The following is a 22,029-nucleotide window of genomic DNA, read 5'->3' on the forward strand; positions in this document are numbered from 1 at the left end:
GCCTGGTAGGCTGTAGTCCATGGGGTCGCTAAGAGTCGGACATGACTGAGCGACTTCCCTTTCACTTTTCACTTTCATCCATTGGAGAAGGAAATGACAACCCACTCCAGTGTTCTTGCCTGGAGAATCCCAGGGACTAGGGAGCCTGGTGGGCTTCCGTCTATGGGGTCGCACAGAGTCAGACGGACACGACTGAAGCGACTTAGCAGCAGCAGCAGTGTTAATTCTTTAAACATTCGTTAGAATTTACCAATGAAGTCATTCAGTTTTGCACTTTTATTTATAAGAGTTTTTTTGACTGCTAATTCAGCCTCTTGTTATGGGTCTTTTCTGGCTTCCTGTTATTTCTTGACTTATGTGATCTGGTGTCTTTTCAGGAATTTTGTCCATTCCATTTAGATTACCTACTTTGTTTGCATACAGTTTTTCATTGTATTCCTTTGTAATCTTTTATTTCTGTAAGGTTGGTAATATTGTCCCCTCTTCATTTTTGCTTTTAGTAATTTTAATTCTCTTTCTTTTTTCTTGGTCATTGTTTACTAAAGGTTTTTCAACATTCTTGGTCTTCTTAAAGAACTAGTTTTTGGTTTTGCTAATTTTCTCTATTATTTTTCTATTATGTATTTTATTTCCACGCTAATTTTCATTCATTTCCTCCCTCCTGCTTTCATTTGGTTTAGTTTACTTTTAATTCTTTTTAGTTTTTTATTTATTTATTGTTTTAGTTTTTTAAGATTCGTTTAAAATCTTTCTCTTTGCTTAATATCAGTGTTTATAATTACACATTTTCCTTCAGCACAGCTTTAGCTGCATCTCATAAGTTTTGGTTTGGAGTTGTGGTTTTATTAATATCTCAGAGTTTCCTTCTTAGGACTTCTTCCTTCTTTGACCAACTGGTTATTTAGGATTATATTGTTTATAATTTCCATACATTTGTGAATTTCTCAGTTTTCCTTCTGCCCTTGATTTCTGATTTCATCCCATCGTGATCCAATAACATACTTTGTATGATTTCAGTCCTTTCAGATTTATTTAGATTTGTTTTATGGCCTAATGTACAGTCTGTCGGAGAATGTTCTGTGTGCACTGGAGGAGAATGTGTATTCTGCTTTCGTTGAGCGTTCTACACCTGTTAGACCTAGTTGAATTATTACAGTGTTGTTCAAGTCAATGTATCAAAACCTGAGAGACTGTTAATATTTGTTCTACTCATATCCTTTATCTCTTGAATAACACCAGATTATTATTTTTTTTAATTTAAATTTTTTTATTTTAATTGGAGAATAATTACTTTACAATATTGTATTGGTTTTGCCATACATCAACATGAATCCGCCACGGGGGTACACGTGCTCCCCATCCTGAACCCCCCCTCCCACCTCCCTTCCCGTACCATCCCTCTGGGTCATCCCAGTGCACCAGCCCCAAGCATCCTGTATCGTGCATCGAACCTGGACTGGAGATTCGTTTCTTATATGATATTATACATGTCTCAATGTCATTCTCCCAAATCATCCCCCCCCACACACACAAAGTCCAAAAGACTGTTCTGTACATCTGTGTCTCTTTTGCTGTCTCGCAATCCAAGGGATGGTGGAGCCTGGTGGGCTGCCGTCTATGGGGTCACACAAAGTCGGACATGACTGAAGCGACTTAGCATAGCATAGCATACAGGGTTATCGTTACCGTCTTTCTAAATTCCATATATATGCGTTGATGTTTTTCTTTCTGGCTTACTTTACTCTGTATAATAGGCTCCAGTTTCATCCACTTCATTGGAACTGATTCAAATGTATTCTTTTTAATGGCTGAGTAATACTCCATTGTGTATATGTACCACAGCTTTCTTATCCATTCATCTGCTGATGGACATCTAGGTTGCTTCCATGTCCTGGCTATTATAAACAGTGCTGCAGTGAACATTGGGGTACACGTGTCTCTTTCAATTCTAACACCAGATTATTTTAATGTTGTGAGACCTCAGTTGTTTCTCATAGGGAAACGAGCAGTTGAGGCAGAAAGTTGGGATCCTCAATTCTTTAAAGGAACACACTGGTCTGAAACTTGTTAATAATGCCATAAAGATACAGGAAGAGTTGACAAAGATTTCTTCATTGTGTTTTCAAAAACAGCTTTATTGAGGAATAATTTGCATTCCATAAACTCACTTGTTTTTAAGTGTACAATTCAGTGATTCTTAATCGGTTTATGAGTGTGCAGCTATCACCACAGTTTAATTGCTGAACATTTCCATTACCCTAAAAAGATAAGTTGTGTCTGTTTACAGTCACTCTTTATTCTTTGTTTTACCCTTTATTCTGTTTTTTAGAGGGAGGGGGAGGGGGGCTGCACACCAAGTGGCTTGTAGGATCTTAGTTCCCTGACCAGGGATCAAACCTGGGGCCTTGGCAGTGAGAGTGCCAAGTCCTAACCTGGACTGTGTTAAATACTCTGCTGCTGCTGCTAAGTCACTTCAGTCGTGTCCGACTCTGTGCGACCCCATAGACAGCAGCCCATCAGGCTCCCCTATCCCTGGGATTCTCCAGGCAAGAACACTGGAGTGGGTTGCCATTGCCTTCTCCAATGCATGAAAGTGAAAAGTGAAAGTGAAGTCGCTCAGTCGTGTCCGACTCTTCGAAACCCCATGGACTGCAGCCCACCAGGCTCCTCCATCCATGGGATTTTCCAGGCAAGAATACTGGAGTGGGGTGCTATCACCTTCTCTGGTTAAATACTCTGGACCATGTTAAATACCACTGGACTGTATTAAATACTTGTATAGTGTTAAATATTCAAATACATTGTGTATATGTACCACAGCTTTCTTATCCATTCATCTGCTGATGGACATCTAGGTTGCTTCCCTGTCCTGGCTATTATAAACAGTGCTGCGATGAACAATGGGGTACACATGTAGTTCTCACGGGTACACAAATAGTTCTCACATCTAATTCTTACCATCCAATTAGTTTGGACGTTTTTTAAAGGACAGAAGTGAGATTTATGTAGATTACTTACCTAAATCATATGTCTAGTGTGTTATATAATCACAGCTAAATATCAAGTATCCAGTTCCACTATAAAGACAGTTTCACTTGGACATAGCTGCTAGTAGTGGGTGGATAAGACTTAAATAACTGCAATGAGTAGCAGCTATTAAAGGGCTATAAAAGCCAGGCCTTTTCTTTATTGAGTACCCTAGTCCCATGTAGTCCATAGTATAGTTTACTTTTAGTCTCTCGTTACAGGTAACTGAAAAGTAAAGATACAGATAGCACATAGTCTGTATTAAAAATACTTAAAATTATTTATTTAGATTGATTATAGTTACTCCATTGACATAAAGACTGGAAAACTCCAGAGAGGTTGAACAAATGTGGATCAAGGTGAAAGTCAAAAAGACAGAAAGAAATCAAGAGACTTGGAGAGAGTATTGACAAATTTTCAAAAACTGCAGTGTGAGGTTTGCATTTTAGATTGAGGAGAGTGTAGGCCTGCCTGCAGAGTTTGGAAGTAGTCCTGAAGGAGGAGCCAGAAGACTTGAAGAGGTGGTCAGTAGAGTAGGATGCAGTTTAGCATAAGGTTTAATCCTAACCTCATATTTCTCAGCTAAAATGTAGAACAGATTGGAAAAGCATGGTTATTATGTAATCAAGACTATCACTTTAATAGGAAAATGGACAAAAGATATAAATATGCAGTTCATAGAGGAAGAAATATGAAATATGAATGGCTAAGCAGCTCATGAAAAAGATGTACAGTCTTAACTATCAGAGAAATTGAGTAGAATGCAGCTATGAGCTTTCAAGATCAAGGACCATCTAGGAGTCATTATTTTTTCCCTGGCTTCTCGAACAGTGCCTAGAAGTAGCAGACAGGTTCCTGTATTTTTTGGATAAATAAAACAAGTAACATTGGAATATTCTTTTTTTTTAATTTTTTAGGTGATTCAATTAAAAAAGACTCATAATGCCTGGATTGAAAACGGCATGGTTAAAGGGCAGTGTCACACTCTTATTAGTAGTCTGTCAATTACAACAGTCTTTTTGAAAAGCAGTTTAGTGGTATACATTAAAGTGGTATAGCATATATCCTTTGACTTAGCAATTTCACATGGAGAAATTTATCTGAAATGAAAATAGTGTGCACACCATGTACAATCATTATAATGTTTGTCATACAGAATTCCAGATACAACCTCTTCAGGGGCTTTCTGGTTAAATGAATACTATGCAGGCAATAAAAGAATGAAAATTCATGAATATTGTTATGGAACTATGTTCATTACTTCTTAAATGAAGTAAGAATTGTATGTGTAATAATTTTCACCTTTACTCTATGTGACTCCTTGGAATATGATTTATTTCAGGGAAGTAAAACTATTGGTGACTTTACTTTCTACTTTATAGTGATCATATTAGAGTTTGGGGGCCAAGAGCGAGTATTACTTGTGTAATTGGAAAAACAGACCCATCAAGGTTATCTTTTTTGAAAAAGGAACCTTTTTACACTGTTTATGGGAATGTAAATTGGTATAGCCACTATGGAGAACAGTATGGAGGTTCCTTAAAAACCTAAAATAAGAGTTACTATATGATGCAGCAGTCCCACTCCGGAGCATGTATCTGGAGAAAACTATGATTCAAAGAGATACATGCACCCCGTTGTTCATAGCAACACTATTTACAGTCACCAAGACATGGAAGCAACCTGTGTCCATCAACAAATGAACAGATAAAGGTGATGTGATATATATACACAATAGTATATTACTTAGCCATAGAAAATAATGAAATAATGCCATTTGCAGCCACATGGATGGACCTCGAGATTATCATACTAAGTAAAGTAAATCAGAGAAAGACAAATGTCGTATGATAGTGCTTATATGTGGAATCTAAAAGAAAAATATACAAAGAACTTATTTACAAAACAGAAATAGATTTAAAGACATAGAAAACAGTTACCAGAGGGGAAAGAAGGGAGGGATAAATTAGGAGTTTGGGTTTAAAATATACGAACTACTGTATATAAAATAGATAACCAGCAAGGACCTACTATGTAGCACAGGGAACTGTAGTCAGTATCTTGTAATGACCTATAATAGAAAGGAATCCAAATATATATATGTCTATAACTAAATCACTTTCCTGTATACCTGCAACTAAAACAGTGTTGTAAACAACTATATTTTACTAAAAAAAATTTCTTTAAAGGTTTGTCTTTTTTGGAAAATACATAGGTGGAAGACTATTCCCTATTAACATTTGCAGTAATGGCCAAAATATTTACTGAGGGATAAGAAAGATGATTTAACTAAATAAGGAGACATGTTTCATATTATGCATGAAAACTGGATATTCAGATTTTCAGTTTTCTTGTGTTTAGCTTATGAGAATGGTGGTGGGCATGTTTTCCTATTAGTTGAGTTAGTTGTATTTCTATATACTCAGCACTTAACAATTCTGCTTCCAGGTTTAAGCTAAAGAAATAATGAGGCTGTCAATCATATGGCATACATTGTGTTGCACCTACTTTTCCTTACATAACAGCATTTATGGAAATTCCCCAGGTTAATTGGAAATTATCTACTTCATTTGCTTTAATAAATCATGGTTTATTTAACCATCTCTTTGTTCTCGGACATTCGATTATTTTAAATGTTTTACCACTAAAAACAGTGCTGCAGTGAACGTCTTTGTAGCCTATAGCTGTGCTTTTAATTCTGTGGAATACAGTCCCACAAGTGAGGCTACTGGGCTGAAAGGTTTGTTTTTATTCTGGCTGAGTTTGAAATGTCTTCACCATTTTAATAACTGTCATTTTAGAAAAGTACATGGCTCTTAATTGTTATTAAATAAAACATTTTATTATTGAATTGGGCTTTTTAAACTATTAAAATCCCACATGTTTGGGGATTTATTTCTTGCTTCTGGTTTACTGATCAATTTGTTCATTTCTTTACCATGCTATTTTGATAATGGTAATGGATTATAAGTTTTAATCTAGTATGGCAGGTTATTCTTGTTCTCCCCAATACTAAGTATATAATAGACGCTTGTTGCATATTAACTTAATAGCACACTTAATAATACTAAATTTTGGATGTTCATTTACTTTTATTGAACCGAAGCTTGCCCTGTGGATGTTGTCCCCTTCTTACAAGTAATAAGCGCAATTTTTTTCTGAAATGTGATAAATCATGACACACAGGAGTTGAGGAGAACTGGAAATCAGAGTGGATTTGGAGGTGCACCTTAGTCATGAGAGAAATACTGTAAGCCCTAGAGGAGAAGTAGTTTGATGGTAGTCCCAAGACTGAAAAATGTTGGAAAGCACCCATCATGCTCTAACATTTTAATCACTCTTAACCTTTCATATTTTATTTTTTTTAAATCTCAAACGTAAGAAAAGTATAATACAGATCTCTATACCCTTCACCTAGATTAACATTTTTACTGTTAACACTTAGTTACTGCTGCTACTCCTACTCTTCCTTCTCCTCTTCCTGACTCTTTCCTTTACCTCTGTCTTTCCCTCCTTCCTTTATCCATCCCTCTCTCTCTTGTCTCTCCCCCCAACCCCACATACGATACTTTCTATAGACATACTATCTATACATACTTGGTGTAGATTCCAACCATTTGAGAGTTGGCAAACATAACATTGGAGAAGGAAATGGCAACCCACTCCAGTGTTCTTGCCTGGAGAATCCCAGGGACGGGGGAGCCTGGTGGGCTTTCGTCTCTGGGGTCGCAGAGTCGGACACGACTGAAGCGACTTAGCAGCAGCAAACATAACATTTCGCCTGTATGTTGTATATGTCCTAAGTAAGAATCAAGGATTTTCTCCTACATAATGAAATAGAATTATCACAGTTGAGGGACTTAACATTGCTATGTTATCTGAAATATCATCCATAAAAACAGAACTACCATATGATCCAGCAAACAAAAGAAAACAAAAACACTTGAGATATATGCACCCTTATGTTAGTTGTGGGATTATTTGCAATAGCCAGGATATGGAAGCAGCCGGAGTTCCATTGGTAGATGAATGGATAAAGAAGATGTGATATATGAATATGTATAATGGAAAATTACTCAGCCATCACAAAGAATGAAATCTTTCCATTTGCAACAATATGGATGGACTTAGAAGATATTATCCTAAAAAGTTAAATAAGTCCGACAAAGACAAATACTACATGATTTCACTTATATGTGAAATCTTTAAAAAAAAAATAAAAAAGAGCAAGCACAATAAAACAGAAACAGAGAACATACATACATTCATACAGAGAACAAACAGATGGTTGCTGGGGGGAGGGGTTGAGGTTGAAGGAAAGAAACAGGTGAGGATGATGAAGAGGTACAAACTCCAGTTAGGAAGTAAATGAATCAAAGGTTTGAAATGTACAGTGTGAGGAATATGGTCAGTAACTATATATTATCTTTGTATGGTGAGATATCTTACTAGATTCATAAATGTATAGAGGTAAAACAGGTTGTATAACAGGAACTAACATAGTGTTGCAGATCAATTACACTTTAGAAACAAACTCAGAAAGGGCAGAGTTAAGATTTGTGGTTACCAGAGATGGGGGATCAGGGTCAGGGGAATTGGATGAAGGCAGTCAAAAGGTACCAACTTCCAGTTATAAGGATAAGTGCTAGGGAGGTGCTGGACAATACAATTTAATAAAATTAACAGTGTTGTATGTTTTACTTAACAGTTGAGAATCAGTCATTGAGTTCTCATCAAAAATGATGTTTTTCTATTTCTTTAATTTTGCATCTGTATAAGATTATGAATGTTCACTAAACTTACTGTGATGATGACTTTATGATACGTATCAAACCATTATGCTGTTAACTTTTCAAGTGCTGTGTATTATATCTCAATAAATTAACTAGAAGAAAAAATTTGTAATTGGTATATCAACTTTAAGTACTGGATAGGTACTTAAACAATTTACCTTAAGTAATTAAAAATTTTAGAAGAAGAACCTTCTTTCTACTTGCTAATTTTCTTTTAGAAATTATTTTATCTAGTAGAATGGTTGTGATACAGCAGTTTGTTATTTTTTACTGAATTCTGTTTCAGTATAGTAGTTGCAAATATAGGAGGAATATAGTTTTGGCTGTACAACAGAGATATACTTCAAATTGAGTCATTTGAATTTCATATTAATTTTAGGTCAGCTCAAGTGGAATTATTGGAATTCTGCTTTGGGGAAAACTTTATTTTAGGCAGAGATACTGATATTGAAAGACACAGAAGGAAAAAAATAGAACCAGTGTATTAGATGTGAAAATAAGTCAAATCAGAAAAAACCTAGAGAATAAGAACTGAAACTGGGATATTAGTTCTTATTAGCAATCATTTAATTTCATCATGAGTTTCTTGGCAGTTTTGTTAAAAGAGGAAATATTCAGTGTGATGACTTTTACTGTTTAAGAAAACAAAGTTTTTTTATTATTGAATTATAGGAGGAATTTTATTGTGGGAATCATCCATTTTTGCAGTAAACTTTCACATGTTTCTTGCATGATTATGTTAGTGCTGTTAATTTTAATACATAAAATTAAATCATAATTTAAATAAGGCATGTCTGTTGTTTTCTGATTGTTCAAGAATTTGGGGGTGGGGACTGCTCTGGGTCTCCACTGTGTTGAGTGGGCTTTCTCTAGTTGTACACAGGCTTCTTGTTGTGGTGGGTGAGCTTCTCTAGTTGGGGCACATGGGCTTAGTTGCCCTGCTGTATGGGATCTTAGTTCCCCAACCAGGGATTGAACCCGCTCCCCTTGCAGTGGAAGGTTAGAGTCTTAACCACCGGATCACTGGAGAAGTCACTGAGCTTTCAAGAATTAAACTTAGGAAATTAGAGGAAATTGGTAGTTAATGCAGATATGGACACAAGTTCATGTGTTGTGGCACTATAGCTCTAGAGGCCTATTTGAAGTTTGATAGTGATACACAGTTATTAGTTGGCACAAGTATGCTAGGGGATAATAAATGTTCTTTCATTTTAATTTCTGAATACCAAAGTGTAGATGTTTTATGGTGTTTATTAAAGAAAGAATCAAATACTTTTTGTGGTTCTGATGGGAGACCAAAGAAAGCACACACTATTCCCATAACCTCAAAATAGTTTATATTCTTTTCTAAGTTTATTAGAAACTTGTACATAAAAGAAGGAACTTGAATATACATTTGGATACCTGGAACACATTTTTAAACACTAAGTTGCTCTATTTGAATGACAGTAAATTGCAAATCAGGAAGTTTTATATTTAAATGTTTATTTGTGCTTATAAAAGTCCTCAAGAATTGGTTTTGCTGTCCATTCTCATTTTACAATTATAGTTTCTACCAGTCTTGATTGACTTTAATTTTCTCATTTAATTTGATTTCTGAATCTTATCATAAGGCTGGAAATACTCCACTGTGTAACCTGGTCTTTCTGTCTGGCCTCCAGCAGAACTTTCAAAGCAAAACAAAGCATAACTAGGACAGATGATTAAATGTCTCCAGGGAAGAGTGTGTTGCAGAGTCCCTGATAATCCCTTGTCCCAGGATTAGACAACAGTTTTCGTTGTTATCTATTAACCAAAAATCCCTCTGATATAAACTATTTTCCTTGGTTTCTTGTTAGTGAAAACAGAGCATACTGTCATGATTATAGAAATGACACCCTCATTTACCCCGTCTCCCAAAAGACTTTTTCTGTAAAATTTCAACTACTGTTACTAACCCAAGTTAATTGTAGATTCTGCTGCTGAAAGCCTCAGTTTTGGCATTTATTGAGGTGTTAATTGAAATATTAATGTATTTAGAGCAGAAATGTCGTTTTTTAGGGAATCTAGAGCAACAGCAAAGCTGAGATCAAACTGCCATAAGGATGGACACCAAGGAAGCTGTGTTTGGGACAAAAAGAAATCAAGATAAGGTAGATGGAAAGTAGAGAAAAGCATTGGACCCTGGGGGGAGGGGGTGGTAGGTAGGAGTGGGTTGTATGCTTCTAATGACAAAGAATAGTTAGATTTCTGAAGAAGAAGCCACAGAAGGCTTATAGGAAATAACTAAGAATTATGGGTTTAAGTACTACTTTCCCTCTGAATACGTAAGTTTTAGCTGACTTTTAGCTAGCAGAAAACTTAAAAAATTGATAAGGCTAAGTGTTTAAATGGGGTGGATCCTAACTAATATCCTGGGCCAGTGTTTCCTGTCTGGATAGTTGTGGGAAGACACTGTCTGTTTTTAGTAGACAACGTGAACATGAGGTTGCTCAGTCGTGTCCGACTCTTTGTGACCCCATGGACTGTAGCCTACCAGGCTCCTCCGCCCATGGGATTTTCCAGGCCAGAATACTGGAGTGGGTTGCCATTTCCTTCTCCAGGAGATCTTCCTGACCCAGGGATTGAACCCAGGTCTCCCGCATTGTAGGCAAATGCTTTACCGTCTGAGCCACCAGGGAAGTCCTCTTATTTAGTAGATAAAAACCATTGCCAAAACCCAACTTCAGTACTAATGCCTGTTATCACTTGAAAGTTAAAAGGGAATATCCGATTGAAGCGTTAAACTGACAAAATGAGTACAGAACATTTAATTTTTCCTTTTTTTGTGTGATGTAAAGGTTGTGTTTCTCTTCATAGCAACATGAACCGTGAAGACCGGAATGTGCTGCGTATGAAAGAACGGGAAAGGCGGAATCAGGAAATTCAGCAGGGCGACGACGCCTTCCCACCTAGCTCTCCTCTCTTTGCTGAGCCATACAAAGTTGTAAGTTGTCCTTTGAATGTTTTTTCCCCTATAATGTAACATATTTTGCTTTTAAAATGTTTAAACTTGAGTTTTTATATTAGAAAGAGTTACTATGTTATGCCCTTTAACATTTTTCGTTTCCTCATAATAGAATGTACTTCTTTGGTATAAATTTTTCATCGCTGTATAACATATGTACAGAAAAGTACACAAAGTAAGTGTTGTAGGTGAAAGAATTTTCATTCACCATATGAGCAACCTCACATAATTAATACCCAAATCAAGAAATGTAACATCACTAGTGCCCTAAAATCCTTACAACCCTTCACCCCACCACCATCCCATCTCTGTCCTCTAACTCCTTAAGTATGGGTTAGCTCAAACATTCCTATCATTATTCCTAACTCTACCACTAGCCCTTGGCAGGCATTTTACCTTTCTGAGCCTTGAACTAAATTAAAATTTTCTTTATCAATACACATCATCTGCTGTTTCCTTGGATGTTTGGATATAACATGAGTCAAAGAGAAATATTTCATAAATTCTTTTGTTTTTCCCTATTTCTTGCCATTTGCTTACTAGTTTATCAAGTTTCAGTATATTTGAATAAAAGTATTTTCATTATCAGTCTGGTTCTTTTTCTGTTATCATATACTAGATTCTCTGATTTCCTTTTTATATGTGTAATACTTAATTAACAATGTCAAATTTAGATTAAAGCATAATGTCAGAGGTGTTCAATAAGTTGAACTAATTGCCTGTTTTAAAAAACCATTGTTATACTTGATTTGCATGTGTGCATGCTCAGTTGCTTCAGTAATGTCCAATTCTTTGTGACGCTATGGACTATAGCCCTCTAGGCTCCTCTGTCCATAGAATTTTCCTGGCAAGAATACTGGGGTGGGTTGCCATGCCTTCCTCCAGGGGATCTTCCAGACCCAGGGATCCAACCCAAACTGAACCTGATGATTTTAAAGTAACTGTAGTGGCCACAAATGTTTCTCTTATATTTGATTTGGCTTTGGATTTCATTGGAAGTAAGCTTTCCTGATGGCTTGCTGCTGCTGCTGCTAAGTCACTTCAGTCATGTCCAACTCTGTGCGACCCCATAGATGGCAGCCCACCAGGCTCCCCCATCCCCAGGATTCTCCAGGCAAGAACACTGGAGTGGGGTGCCATCTCCTTCTCCAGTGCATGAAAGTGAAAAGTGAAAGTGAAGTCCCTCAGTCGTGCTTGACTGCTCGACTCTCAGCAACCCCATGGACTGCAGCCTACCAGGCTCCTCCGTCCATGGGATTTTCCAGGCAAGAGTACTGGACTGGGTTGCCATTGCCTTCTCCTTCCTGATGGCTTAGTGGTAAAGAACCTGCCTGCAGTGCAGCAGATGCAGGTTTGATCCCTGGGTCAGGAAGATCCCCTGGAGAAGGGAATGGCTACCCACTCCAGTACCCACTCCAGGAAAATTCCATGGACAGAGGAGTTTGACGGTCTACAGTCCATGGAGTTACAAAGAGTTGGACACAATTGAGTGACTAACACATTCATACTTTCTAACACTTTCATTGGAAGTATTACTATAATTTAAAGGCTTATATTGTGTGGAATAGCTATAATAGTATGTATTACAGCACCAGTGATCATTGTTGGCTTCATAGTATGATGTTGAAAGTGTGTTAGATTTTTTTCTCATGAAACACAAATTAACAGCATATCCTGGGTTTACTCTTACAACATTTGGTGTTTGTAGAAACCGTTTGTGAGATCTATAAGTAGCCATTTATTCAGAGCTTTTTAAGATTTGTCCAATGAAGGGCAGTTAGACTGACATCATTTATAACACAATACTTTGGAATTAAAGACATTTTGAAAAGAACTGGAGTTTGGTCCAGAATCTTTGACTCATGCTGCTACTGCTAAGTCGCTTCAGTTGTGTCCGACTCTGTGTGACCTCATAGACGGCAGCCCACCAGGCTCCCCCGTCCCTGGGATTCTCCAGGCAAGAACACTGGAGTGGGTCTCCATTTCCTTCTCCAGTGCATGAAAGTGTAAAGGGAAAGTGAAGTTGCTTAGTCGTGTCCTACTCTTCGTGACCCCATGGACTGCAGCCTACCAGGCTCCTCTGTCCATGGGATTTTCCAGGCAAGAGTACTGGAGTGGGGTGCCATTGCCTTCTCCCTCTTTGACTCATACTACCATTTTATTTTGTAGTATGGTGTGTAGTATGTAAATATCCAATGAATAGGGTTTGATTTCTGACCTTGATATTGTCAATAAATTGCTATACATTTACCTCTTAGACTGATTTTCATATAATCTAAAGTCCTTACTGATTCATACCAACCTCAGAATAAATACTGGTGGTTCCGGGTCTTCTGTTTGTTTTTCAGTCTTGATTTCCTTTTTATGTAATCAGTCAACTTTTTTCTTTCATATATATGAATATAAAAGAGTCCTAAAGCTTGTAGACATCTTGGATCTTATTATTCAAAAATAATTTTTGAAACTCAAGAGTATACACTTTTGACTTCAAAAGTTGGAGGACTTGATGGTCACGATTAATAGCCAAAATTTAAAAATTTATCACTGGATTTTCCATGCTTAATTTGTTGTTGACTTTTATTAACTTGATGTGTTCCAGTAACAGAAGGAATTATTAATTAAAAAAAGATAATTAAGTATATATAGCTTGTTTCATTCACCTTTTTACTTCTGCTTCTAACTGTAACATTGAATGTAAGGAATATGTTGTTTTCCTTGACTGCCAAAAGTATGAGTATTGGCTAATCTGCTGATATGGAACTTAATTACATAAAGGCATAATTACTTTTCCTGCTCTTCAAAATATTTTTACTACTGTTCCAGTATATTTATTAGTGAAATTTGGATTTTTAAAAGATCTCCTATAGTCTATTGTATATATATTTCTCAGTGTCCTCTAGAATATTATTGTTTTAACATGAAGGTTTTTCACTTACAGTGAATTTTCTTTTTCATCATAAAAAAATATGTATTTGGAGTTTGCTTTGAGATCTTAACCTTAACATATGAGATGAGACCTCCTTTTAGAAAAGTCCCTTTCCATTTAAAGTTTGTGAAGTTAGTTTGGAAGCATCTTTTATTTCTAGTTATGCTAATTTTATAGTTTTATTTTATTTTATTTTTTTTAGACTAGCAAAGAAGATAAGCTGTCAAGTCGTATTCAGAGTATGCTTGGAAACTACGATGAAATGAAGGATTTCATAGGAGACAGATCTATACCAAAGCTTGTTGCAATTCCCAAGCCTACAGTACCGCCGACAGCAGATGAAAAATCTAACCCAAATTTCTTTGAACAGAGACATGGGAGCTCTCATCAGAGTAGCAAATGGACTCCAGTAGGACCTGCACCCAGCACTTCTCAGTCTCAGAAAAGGTCCTCGGGCTTACAGAGTGGACACAGTAGCCAGCGGGCCAGTGCAGGTGCCAGTGGTGGCACTAATAGTAGTGGCCAGAGACATGACCGTGACTCATACAGCAGTGGTGGGAGCAGTAGCCGAAAAAAAGGCCAGCATGGATCAGAACACTCCAAATCACGCTCTTCCAGCCCTGGAAAACCCCAGGCTGTTTCTTCATTAAGCTCCAGTCATTCCAGGTCTCATGGGAATGATCACCATAGCAAAGAACATCAGCGTTCCAAATCACCTCGGGACCCTGATGCAAACTGGGATTCTCCTTCCCGTGTACCTTTTTCAAGTGGGCAGCACTCAAATCAGTCTTTCCCACCTTCATTGATGTCAAAGTCCAGCTCAATGCTACAGAAACCCACTGCCTATGTGCGGCCCATGGATGGACAGGAGTCCATGGAACCAAAGCTGTCCTCTGAACACTACAGCAGCCAGTCTCATGGCAACAGCATGACTGAACTGAAGCCCAGCAGTAAAGCACATCTCACCAAGCTGAAAATACCTTCCCAACCATTGGATGTAAGTCACACATGTAGAGCTTTTTAATATTGTAACTATATGAAGCAATTCACCCTAAAATTATGATTGAACTTGAAGTCTTTGTCTTAACAGTAAGGAATGTAAAAGTTTAAGGAAAAACTTGTGATTGACTCCCAAGTGAATCCATAGAGCTCTTAGACACTTCTCTTGAGCAGTAGAAAAAAGGTCATTCATTGTTTTCAAATATTAAAATGACAAGTCAGTTTTAGAACTATGCCATTCTCCCAAATCATCCCACCCTCTCCCTCTCCCTCTCCCACAGAGTCCAAAAGACTGTTCTATACATCTGTGTCTCTTTTGTTCTCTCATATACAGGGTTATCATTACCGTCTTTCTAAATTCCATATACATATGCATTAGTATACTGTATTGGTGCCTCCAATTAAAATAAATAAATTAAAAAAATGTTTTTTTAAGTTATAGAACTAAAACATGATCTCTCAATACCTTAGGTTTCCTCATTTTGATTTTATAGGATAATACATTTTGTTTCTTTTGTTTTAAAAAAATTACTTCTCATTACAATACTCATCAATAAGATGTGGCCATGGTTCATTGTGGTAAATGTTGAGACTTTTTGGTTGCATGGAGATGGTAATGTTTATGATTTGGATGCCATGATCCTTTTCTCTGGGTACACTTAAAGGTTTGCGGCGACTGCTCCAGGGATAGCAGTGGGTTGAAATTTAAGGTATTTAGAACTATGTACCAAAACATTCTGTTCAGAATAATGAGCATTCTTTGTGAAATAGCTGAAATTTTATCCTTTAATCTAGTCTTTGCAATAAAATTTTTAAACCATATCAGTAGCTGAAAATTACAGCTTATAGCTTAAAACAGTGGAGGAAGGGATGGGGGATAGGTAAAATGATGTTTTGAGGACATTTAAAAATCTTTCTTGTGGCCTTGGGAAATGCATTGTTCCTGGCATTTGTCATCTAATTACTCCTCTCAAGAGAAGAGTAAAGTGGTGATTTGTTCTTTCTTTACACATTATAATGTGATCCTTAGAGCTAGACTTCACCATAACTCAATTGTTGTTTGTGCTTCAGAATAAACTTAACTTTCATGATTTAAGAAATATTATATAAAATGTCCATTGTGTTCCAGACAGCTAATCTTTCAATAATACTGGTTTTACTCTGTTTGTTAGTTTATGTGAAATGATGATCTCAGTATCATAGTATATTTTGTATATAAATCGACTTAAATTTTGACATCTTGTTCAGCTGAAAAAACTACATTTTAAAAGTTGATTTCTAATCCAAGTATAAGCAAGATAAGATTTCTTGGAAAACTTTCTTTTTAATTTCCAATTATCTACAGTTTAGTGATTAAAATTTTTTAGTGCTTGAAATTATGTAGTTAAGGAAATTAGTCCAAAGATTCTAATTAGTGTTCTGGCTTTGAGTAGTGGGATACCAAATATATCTTTAATGTTAGTTTTATTTCTAATAATGTTAAATCTATACAACAAATGATAAAAACCTAATAAGAAATGACTTTAGACCTAATATGTGTTTCTTTTCCTCTTTTTTTAGGCATCTGCTTCTGGGGATGTGAGTTGTGTGGATGAAATTCTTAAAGTAAGTTTTTGGTTTTTTTTTTAAATAGTTTGTCTCTTTAATTATGATGCTCTGCTACCCTCTTCTCCTCCTCCTCCCTGTATGTCACAAAGTATCTGAAGCTGCAGCAGACTGATTACATGTATAACCTGATTGTGTCCATCAAAAATAACTGACTCTTTTCTGTTTATATTCATACTTAAGTTCTGAACTACTTGGTTTGTTTACTCTTTGCCCTCAAAAAGCTGGGGGTTTTGTTTGTAAGTAAAAACAAATTCTGGTCTTAACAGTTTGCTTTGAAAAGAGGAAGAAGCCAAATATAACTATACCTTCTTAGGTTTATCAGTTAATAATTTGAAATGCTTAAAAATCTCAGTAGTTATCAAACCATTGTGTTGAAAATAGCTTGCTTTGTAGTTCATCTGTATATACTGGTCAGATATACGTAAAAAGTCTTCTGAATACTATACATTTTGAGTGTTTAATGGAATATGTTTAAACTTGACACATGACTAAAGAGTACATTCTTCTGTTGGGAAAAGAAAATGTTGTCTGTTAGAAAAAGAACCTGTTTTTGCCTCAATAGACAAAAACCATCAGTCACATATTAATTGTACTTTTTGTGTACACCTGAATTTTTGTGTCTGTACTTGTATTTCACTGTATGTATTTTTAAAAATTTTTATTTATTTTTGACAGCGCTGGGTCTTTGTTGCTTTGCACAGGCTTTCTGTAGTTGTGGCGAGTGGACGCTACTCTCTGGTTTGGTGCATGGGCTTCTCTTGTTGCAGAGCACAGGTTCTAGGGCGCGTGGGCTTCAGTAGTTGCAGCTCTAGAGTGTAGGCTCAGTAGTTGGGCTTAGTTGCTGCGAGGTATCTGGGACCTTCTCAGATCAGAATTAAACCTATGTCCCCTGCATTTTGGCAGGCAGACTCTTATCCACTGCACCACCAGGGAAGTCCCCTTCACTGTGTATATTTTTGAAAGACTGCTTGCATTGGCTGCTGCCACTTATTTTTCTCCTTCTTTTCTTTTGTTGTTTTTCAGCCACTAAGTTGTGTTCGACTCTTTGAGACCCCATGGACTGCAGCACACCAGGCTTCCCTGTCCTTCCTTTAGCCTACTAAAATCTCTTTTACCTCCGCCGTTCTCCTGAACTTGTTTCTCCAAGGTCATTACCTCCCATGCCATTAGAGGCTTCATTTGAGTTCTCTACTGTTGCTGCTGTTTTAAAGAATTTTTATTTTTTCCTTCTGGAAACACCATTTTTTTCTTCCTTGACTGTTACGTTGTTTTTATTTTCTACACACCTTTTCTTGTCTGGCATTCTCAACATTCCAAAGTTGCCCTTTGGGAAAGCTTGTGTCCTCTCTTATCTCTTAAACTTGAGTTCATTTTTTAAGCCAGTGCTCCTCTCTTCTTTTTCTTTGATGAAAATTTCCTCCATCCTTTGGACTTCAGCTGTTAAGACAGCTATTCAGTCTTTCTCTCCTGTCTTGGCCTCCTTTGGGTTTTGGGTTTTGTCTCTTGATTGCTTCTTAGGTGGGTCTCTGTTTGGGTTTCTCCCTGCCTCTTCAGATATGTCTGAAGCCATATTTATCAGACTTAACTTCTATTAGTAGTATCATTGTTCTTCCTGGCTAATTGTAGAATCCCAATTATCTTTCACTTTTTTCTCTCATGTTTTCTTTAACCACAAAACTACATGCAAGACTTTGAAAATTTCTTGAAAATGTTTGTTCCTTTGTTTCCATTTCTGCCACTTTGAGCTTTAGTAATTGTAATATACAGTCCTCACTCTGACTTTCTGTCTGGAGTCTCCCTGCTCATCTGTCTTCTGTATTGCTGTCATATTCTTTGCTTTAATCCTTTGTCTTCATAATTTCCTTCTAAGAAGTTTTCAGGCTCTCTAAGGCCCCTAAAAAGAATAGGGTGCAAATTTAACATTTTAAATGTTAGTCTGTGTACAGGCCAGTTTCAGCCTCTCGCACTACAGATTGACCACTTTTCCCAAACTGATTTCCCTAAGCCATAGCCTTTCGTATTCTTTCATCTCTGTAAACTTTCATGGAATGTGTTTCTCCTTCCTCTTCAGTTATATACAGATTCTGTTTTTTTCTTAGAATCCCACTGAAATCCTCTTCCCCCCGAATCAGGTCATCAGACCACAATGATGACTCATTGCTTTCATTTTTCAGTTGCCATGTACATAAAAAGTCTAAGGGAGCATATATCTTTACTCTTAAATCCTCAGAAATGTATGGCACGTTAATACCTGAAAGAAATCTTAAGATTTTCTTGTATTTAATTATTTCTGTGATACTACCGACCATTTATTATATTGAGTGAAAGTCGCTCAGTCATGTCCGACTCTTTGCGACCCCATGGACTATGTAGTCCATGGAATTCTCCAGGCCAGAATACTGGAGTGGGTAGCCTTTCCCTTCTCCAGGGGGTCTTCCCAACCCAGGGATCAAACCCAGGTCTCCCGCACTGCAGGCAGATTCTTTACCAGCTGAGCCACGAGGGAAGCCATTTATTATATATTTTATGTATATATATATGACTTGGCACATGGCCTTGGGTGTAATAGATGCTCAGTCATTTGACAGTAGGGAGTTAAATAGATTTTTTATTGAGGGGATTTTGGTGTTTAAGGTGTAAAATGCCAACAATGAAAGCCTGGGGCATGTAAGTTTCTGTTTCTTTTCCCTCCCTATGTGCAGCATAGAAGGAAGCGCAGGTTCACATTGCCTTTGTGTTTTCTTCATAATTGTAGTCATATTTTTTCTGGGAACCTCATCATAAACTTAAAGGAAATAAAAAGGGTTTTTTAGTCTAAAAGTAATATATTTATTGTAAGAAATGATTTATTAATTCAGAACTTACTGTGGACCTACTGTGTGTCAAGCACCAGGGATATTGTGGTGATAATAGTGTTAGTGTTGCACCCTTTGAGCTGGCATTTTCAAGCACAATGTAGGAAATAATCAACTATATACAATTACTTCAGAAAGTGAAATACTATTAAAAACATAAAGCATTGTAAGAGGATAAAGAGCAAGCTGAGTGCAGGTGACTATTTCAAGAGATTCAAGTGGTAGAAGCTGTATCAAGTGTTCTTTTCTCTTCTTCCTTCAGTCGTTCTGTTGTCCAAAGGTTAACTATCTCTGAGAGATTTTTCCATAAATAAACATTTATGAGGACATACACTGATTTGTATTTGGCATTTAACAGTGGTCATTTCAGAAGGTAACTTTCTCATTTTTCTGTTTGCTTGGTGTTCCATTGTATGAGTGTCTGGTAATTTAATTAATCCTGTGTTGTTGATGTTTAGGTTGTTTTCATTTTTTTAGAGTGAATCCCTTAAACATGTATCTTTACATAACTGTGTGGGTATAGCTATAGGATAAATTCCTAAAGGTCATACCACCTTTAATTCATTGTATTTTCTCAATCTACTTGATGGCTGGCTTTGAACTACATGCCAGAGATAAAATACTTCTTCCTTATTCTGGGTCTGATACCTCTCTGTTTCCTGCATCTCTAACATATACATTGTGATTGTATCCAAACTTCCGCTTGGACATATTTGGCATATGATTAGACAGAAGGCATTGAATGAAATCAGACATGTTGTCTTACTTGTGTGTCTTCCTCTATGTGTGCATTTGATACCTTTCTTCTGATTTTCTCCACTTGACCAAAATTTCGGATCAGTGAATGGACTCTGTAGAGAGACTACCCAGGATCAAATTCTGTGTCCTTTACTAACTAAGCATATGACTTTGAGTAAATAGCTTTATCTCTGTGCTTCAGTTTTATCCTACATAGAGTCAGGATAATAATGGTATCTACCTCATAATGTCATTATGACGACTAGCTGAGTAACAGAGGTAAAATAGCACAGTATCTGGCCCATTAAAGGTACACAGTAAAAGCTGGCTTCTTTTCTTATTGTTATCCCCCTTTCCCACTCCCATAGTAAGCTCTTCCTTAATAGCATTTTACTATGTGCCCTGTATTTGGTTACAGGCTGATTTCTATAACTATTCACAGGCCTTATCACCTTAACTCTAACCTCTTTGAAGTCAGAGTGTAAACTGTCTTCCTGTTACCTACCCCATAGTGCCTTGCGCACATTGTGCTTAATTAATATTATTAATTAAATATGTACACCTTCGGAGGAGCAGTCACAAAACCAGCATTTATAATACAGATCTGGTTTTTAGCTGTGTAATTTTTATCCTTGACCTGCTTGAAAACAAACTGTAATAATTACATTTCAGGAGATGACGCATTCATGGCCTCCCCCTCTAACGGCTATTCATACACCATGCAAAACAGAACCTTCCAAATTTCCTTTTCCAACTAAGGTAAGTAAATAAAATGTGTCTTTATACTGTAAGAAAACTCTAAATGGCTTGACTAAAATCATGTGAATTCAGAATTATCTTGCCATTCCCATTTTAGTGGGAGATAGATAACAAATAAGTGAATGAATAGGTAACTTCAGATAGTGATAATTACTATGAAGAAAATAAAACTAGACCTTAGAATTGAGATTGACTTAGATTGAGAGAAACTTGGAAAATCTTTGAAGGCAACTTGTGATAGAGACCTAGAGGTCATCACTGTTTATTGTGAACTATTGTGATATTCTTGGCCTCACAGATGGTGAGGGTTTCCAGAGGATGCAACAACCGTACTTACAGTCTGTGGTAATGGTTCTTCAGACAATAATTCCAGGCTCATCTAAAATCAACAGATTTGTTTTTTTAAACATTAATTTATACTTATGACAGTAATGTAAGAAGGACCCCTAATAATAGCCTTCTCCATATTCTGCCTCCTCCATCTTACCAGAGCTACTTCATGCATACGTTTACAAGTCTTTTCAAATGCATTTATATGTACATATAATGGAATCATTACATATAAACATTTTCTCATTTAATTTCTGTATAGATATATTATTCTGTATTTTTAATCAGTCAGCAATAGATCTTAGATACTTTCTCATGTTATTATATATAATATATTACATATAGAGGTATTCAGTTCTTTTAATTGCATCCATTTTATATCTTAATTTAAATTTATTTAGCCATTTCCCTTTGATATTTATCTTGTTGCCAAGTTTTCATTTCTATAAACATTGCTATAGTGGATAACTTTTATTCATGCCTTCTTGTGTGCATATGAGTTTCTTTTGTGTAAAAAGCAAGAAATAAGATTGTTGAATATTGAGAGTATATAGTTAGTATATACTCTCAAATTCCCTCTGTGGTAATTGTGCTAGTCAATACCTGCACTTGTATTTCCTTTTATTCCTTACATGCACACTGCTATTTATTATTTTAATCACCAATCTTTTGAGTAGGAAATAGTATTCTATTTCCTAGATTGCTGGGGAGGTTCATCATCTTTACAGATTTGTCATCCATTTAATGTCTATGTGGATTAATTGGCCTATTTCTTCTGCCCTTGGGGCTATACCTTTTGCCTAATGAGTTTTAAGAAAATTTCTGTTTTTGTTTCATGTTGTTTTGTTTGAATTCTAGATTTGAATAATTTGTTCCACATACTGCAAATGTTTCTCCCACTTAGTGCCCATTTAAGTTTTATGGTCTAAAAGATTTTGTTTGATGAATAAATTTATCTTTCTCTTGTATAAAGCTTTTACTCTTTAATGTCTTGTTAAAGAAGGTTTT

At 36.4% G+C, this 22,029-nt stretch overlaps 1 protein-coding gene across 3 annotated transcripts in view; it reads left to right on the plus strand.

The window, feature by feature from the left end:
* The window catches only part of AFF4 (AF4/FMR2 family member 4), an 85,058-nt gene that overhangs the window by 18,924 nt on the left and 44,105 nt on the right, over positions 1-22,029 (plus strand). The window contains exons 2-6 of one of the 3 annotated variants that reach the window (XM_027546511.1): positions 9,861-9,952; positions 10,659-10,785; positions 13,935-14,729; positions 16,292-16,336; positions 20,605-20,691. In XM_027546511.1, the coding sequence (XP_027402312.1) occupies positions 10,663-10,785; positions 13,935-14,729; positions 16,292-16,336; positions 20,605-20,691 (1,050 nt within the window). In that variant the 5' untranslated portion in view covers positions 9,861-9,952; positions 10,659-10,662. The remainder of the gene's footprint in view (positions 1-9,860; positions 9,953-10,658; positions 10,786-13,934; positions 14,730-16,291; positions 16,337-20,604; positions 20,692-22,029) is intronic. The other 2 variants (XM_027546510.1, XM_027546512.1) reach the window with 2 other exon arrangements.

Source organism: Bos indicus x Bos taurus, chromosome 7 (assembly GCF_003369695.1).
Source record: "Bos indicus x Bos taurus breed Angus x Brahman F1 hybrid chromosome 7, Bos_hybrid_MaternalHap_v2.0, whole genome shotgun sequence".
NCBI classification, from domain to species: domain Eukaryota; kingdom Metazoa; phylum Chordata; class Mammalia; order Artiodactyla; family Bovidae; genus Bos; species Bos indicus x Bos taurus.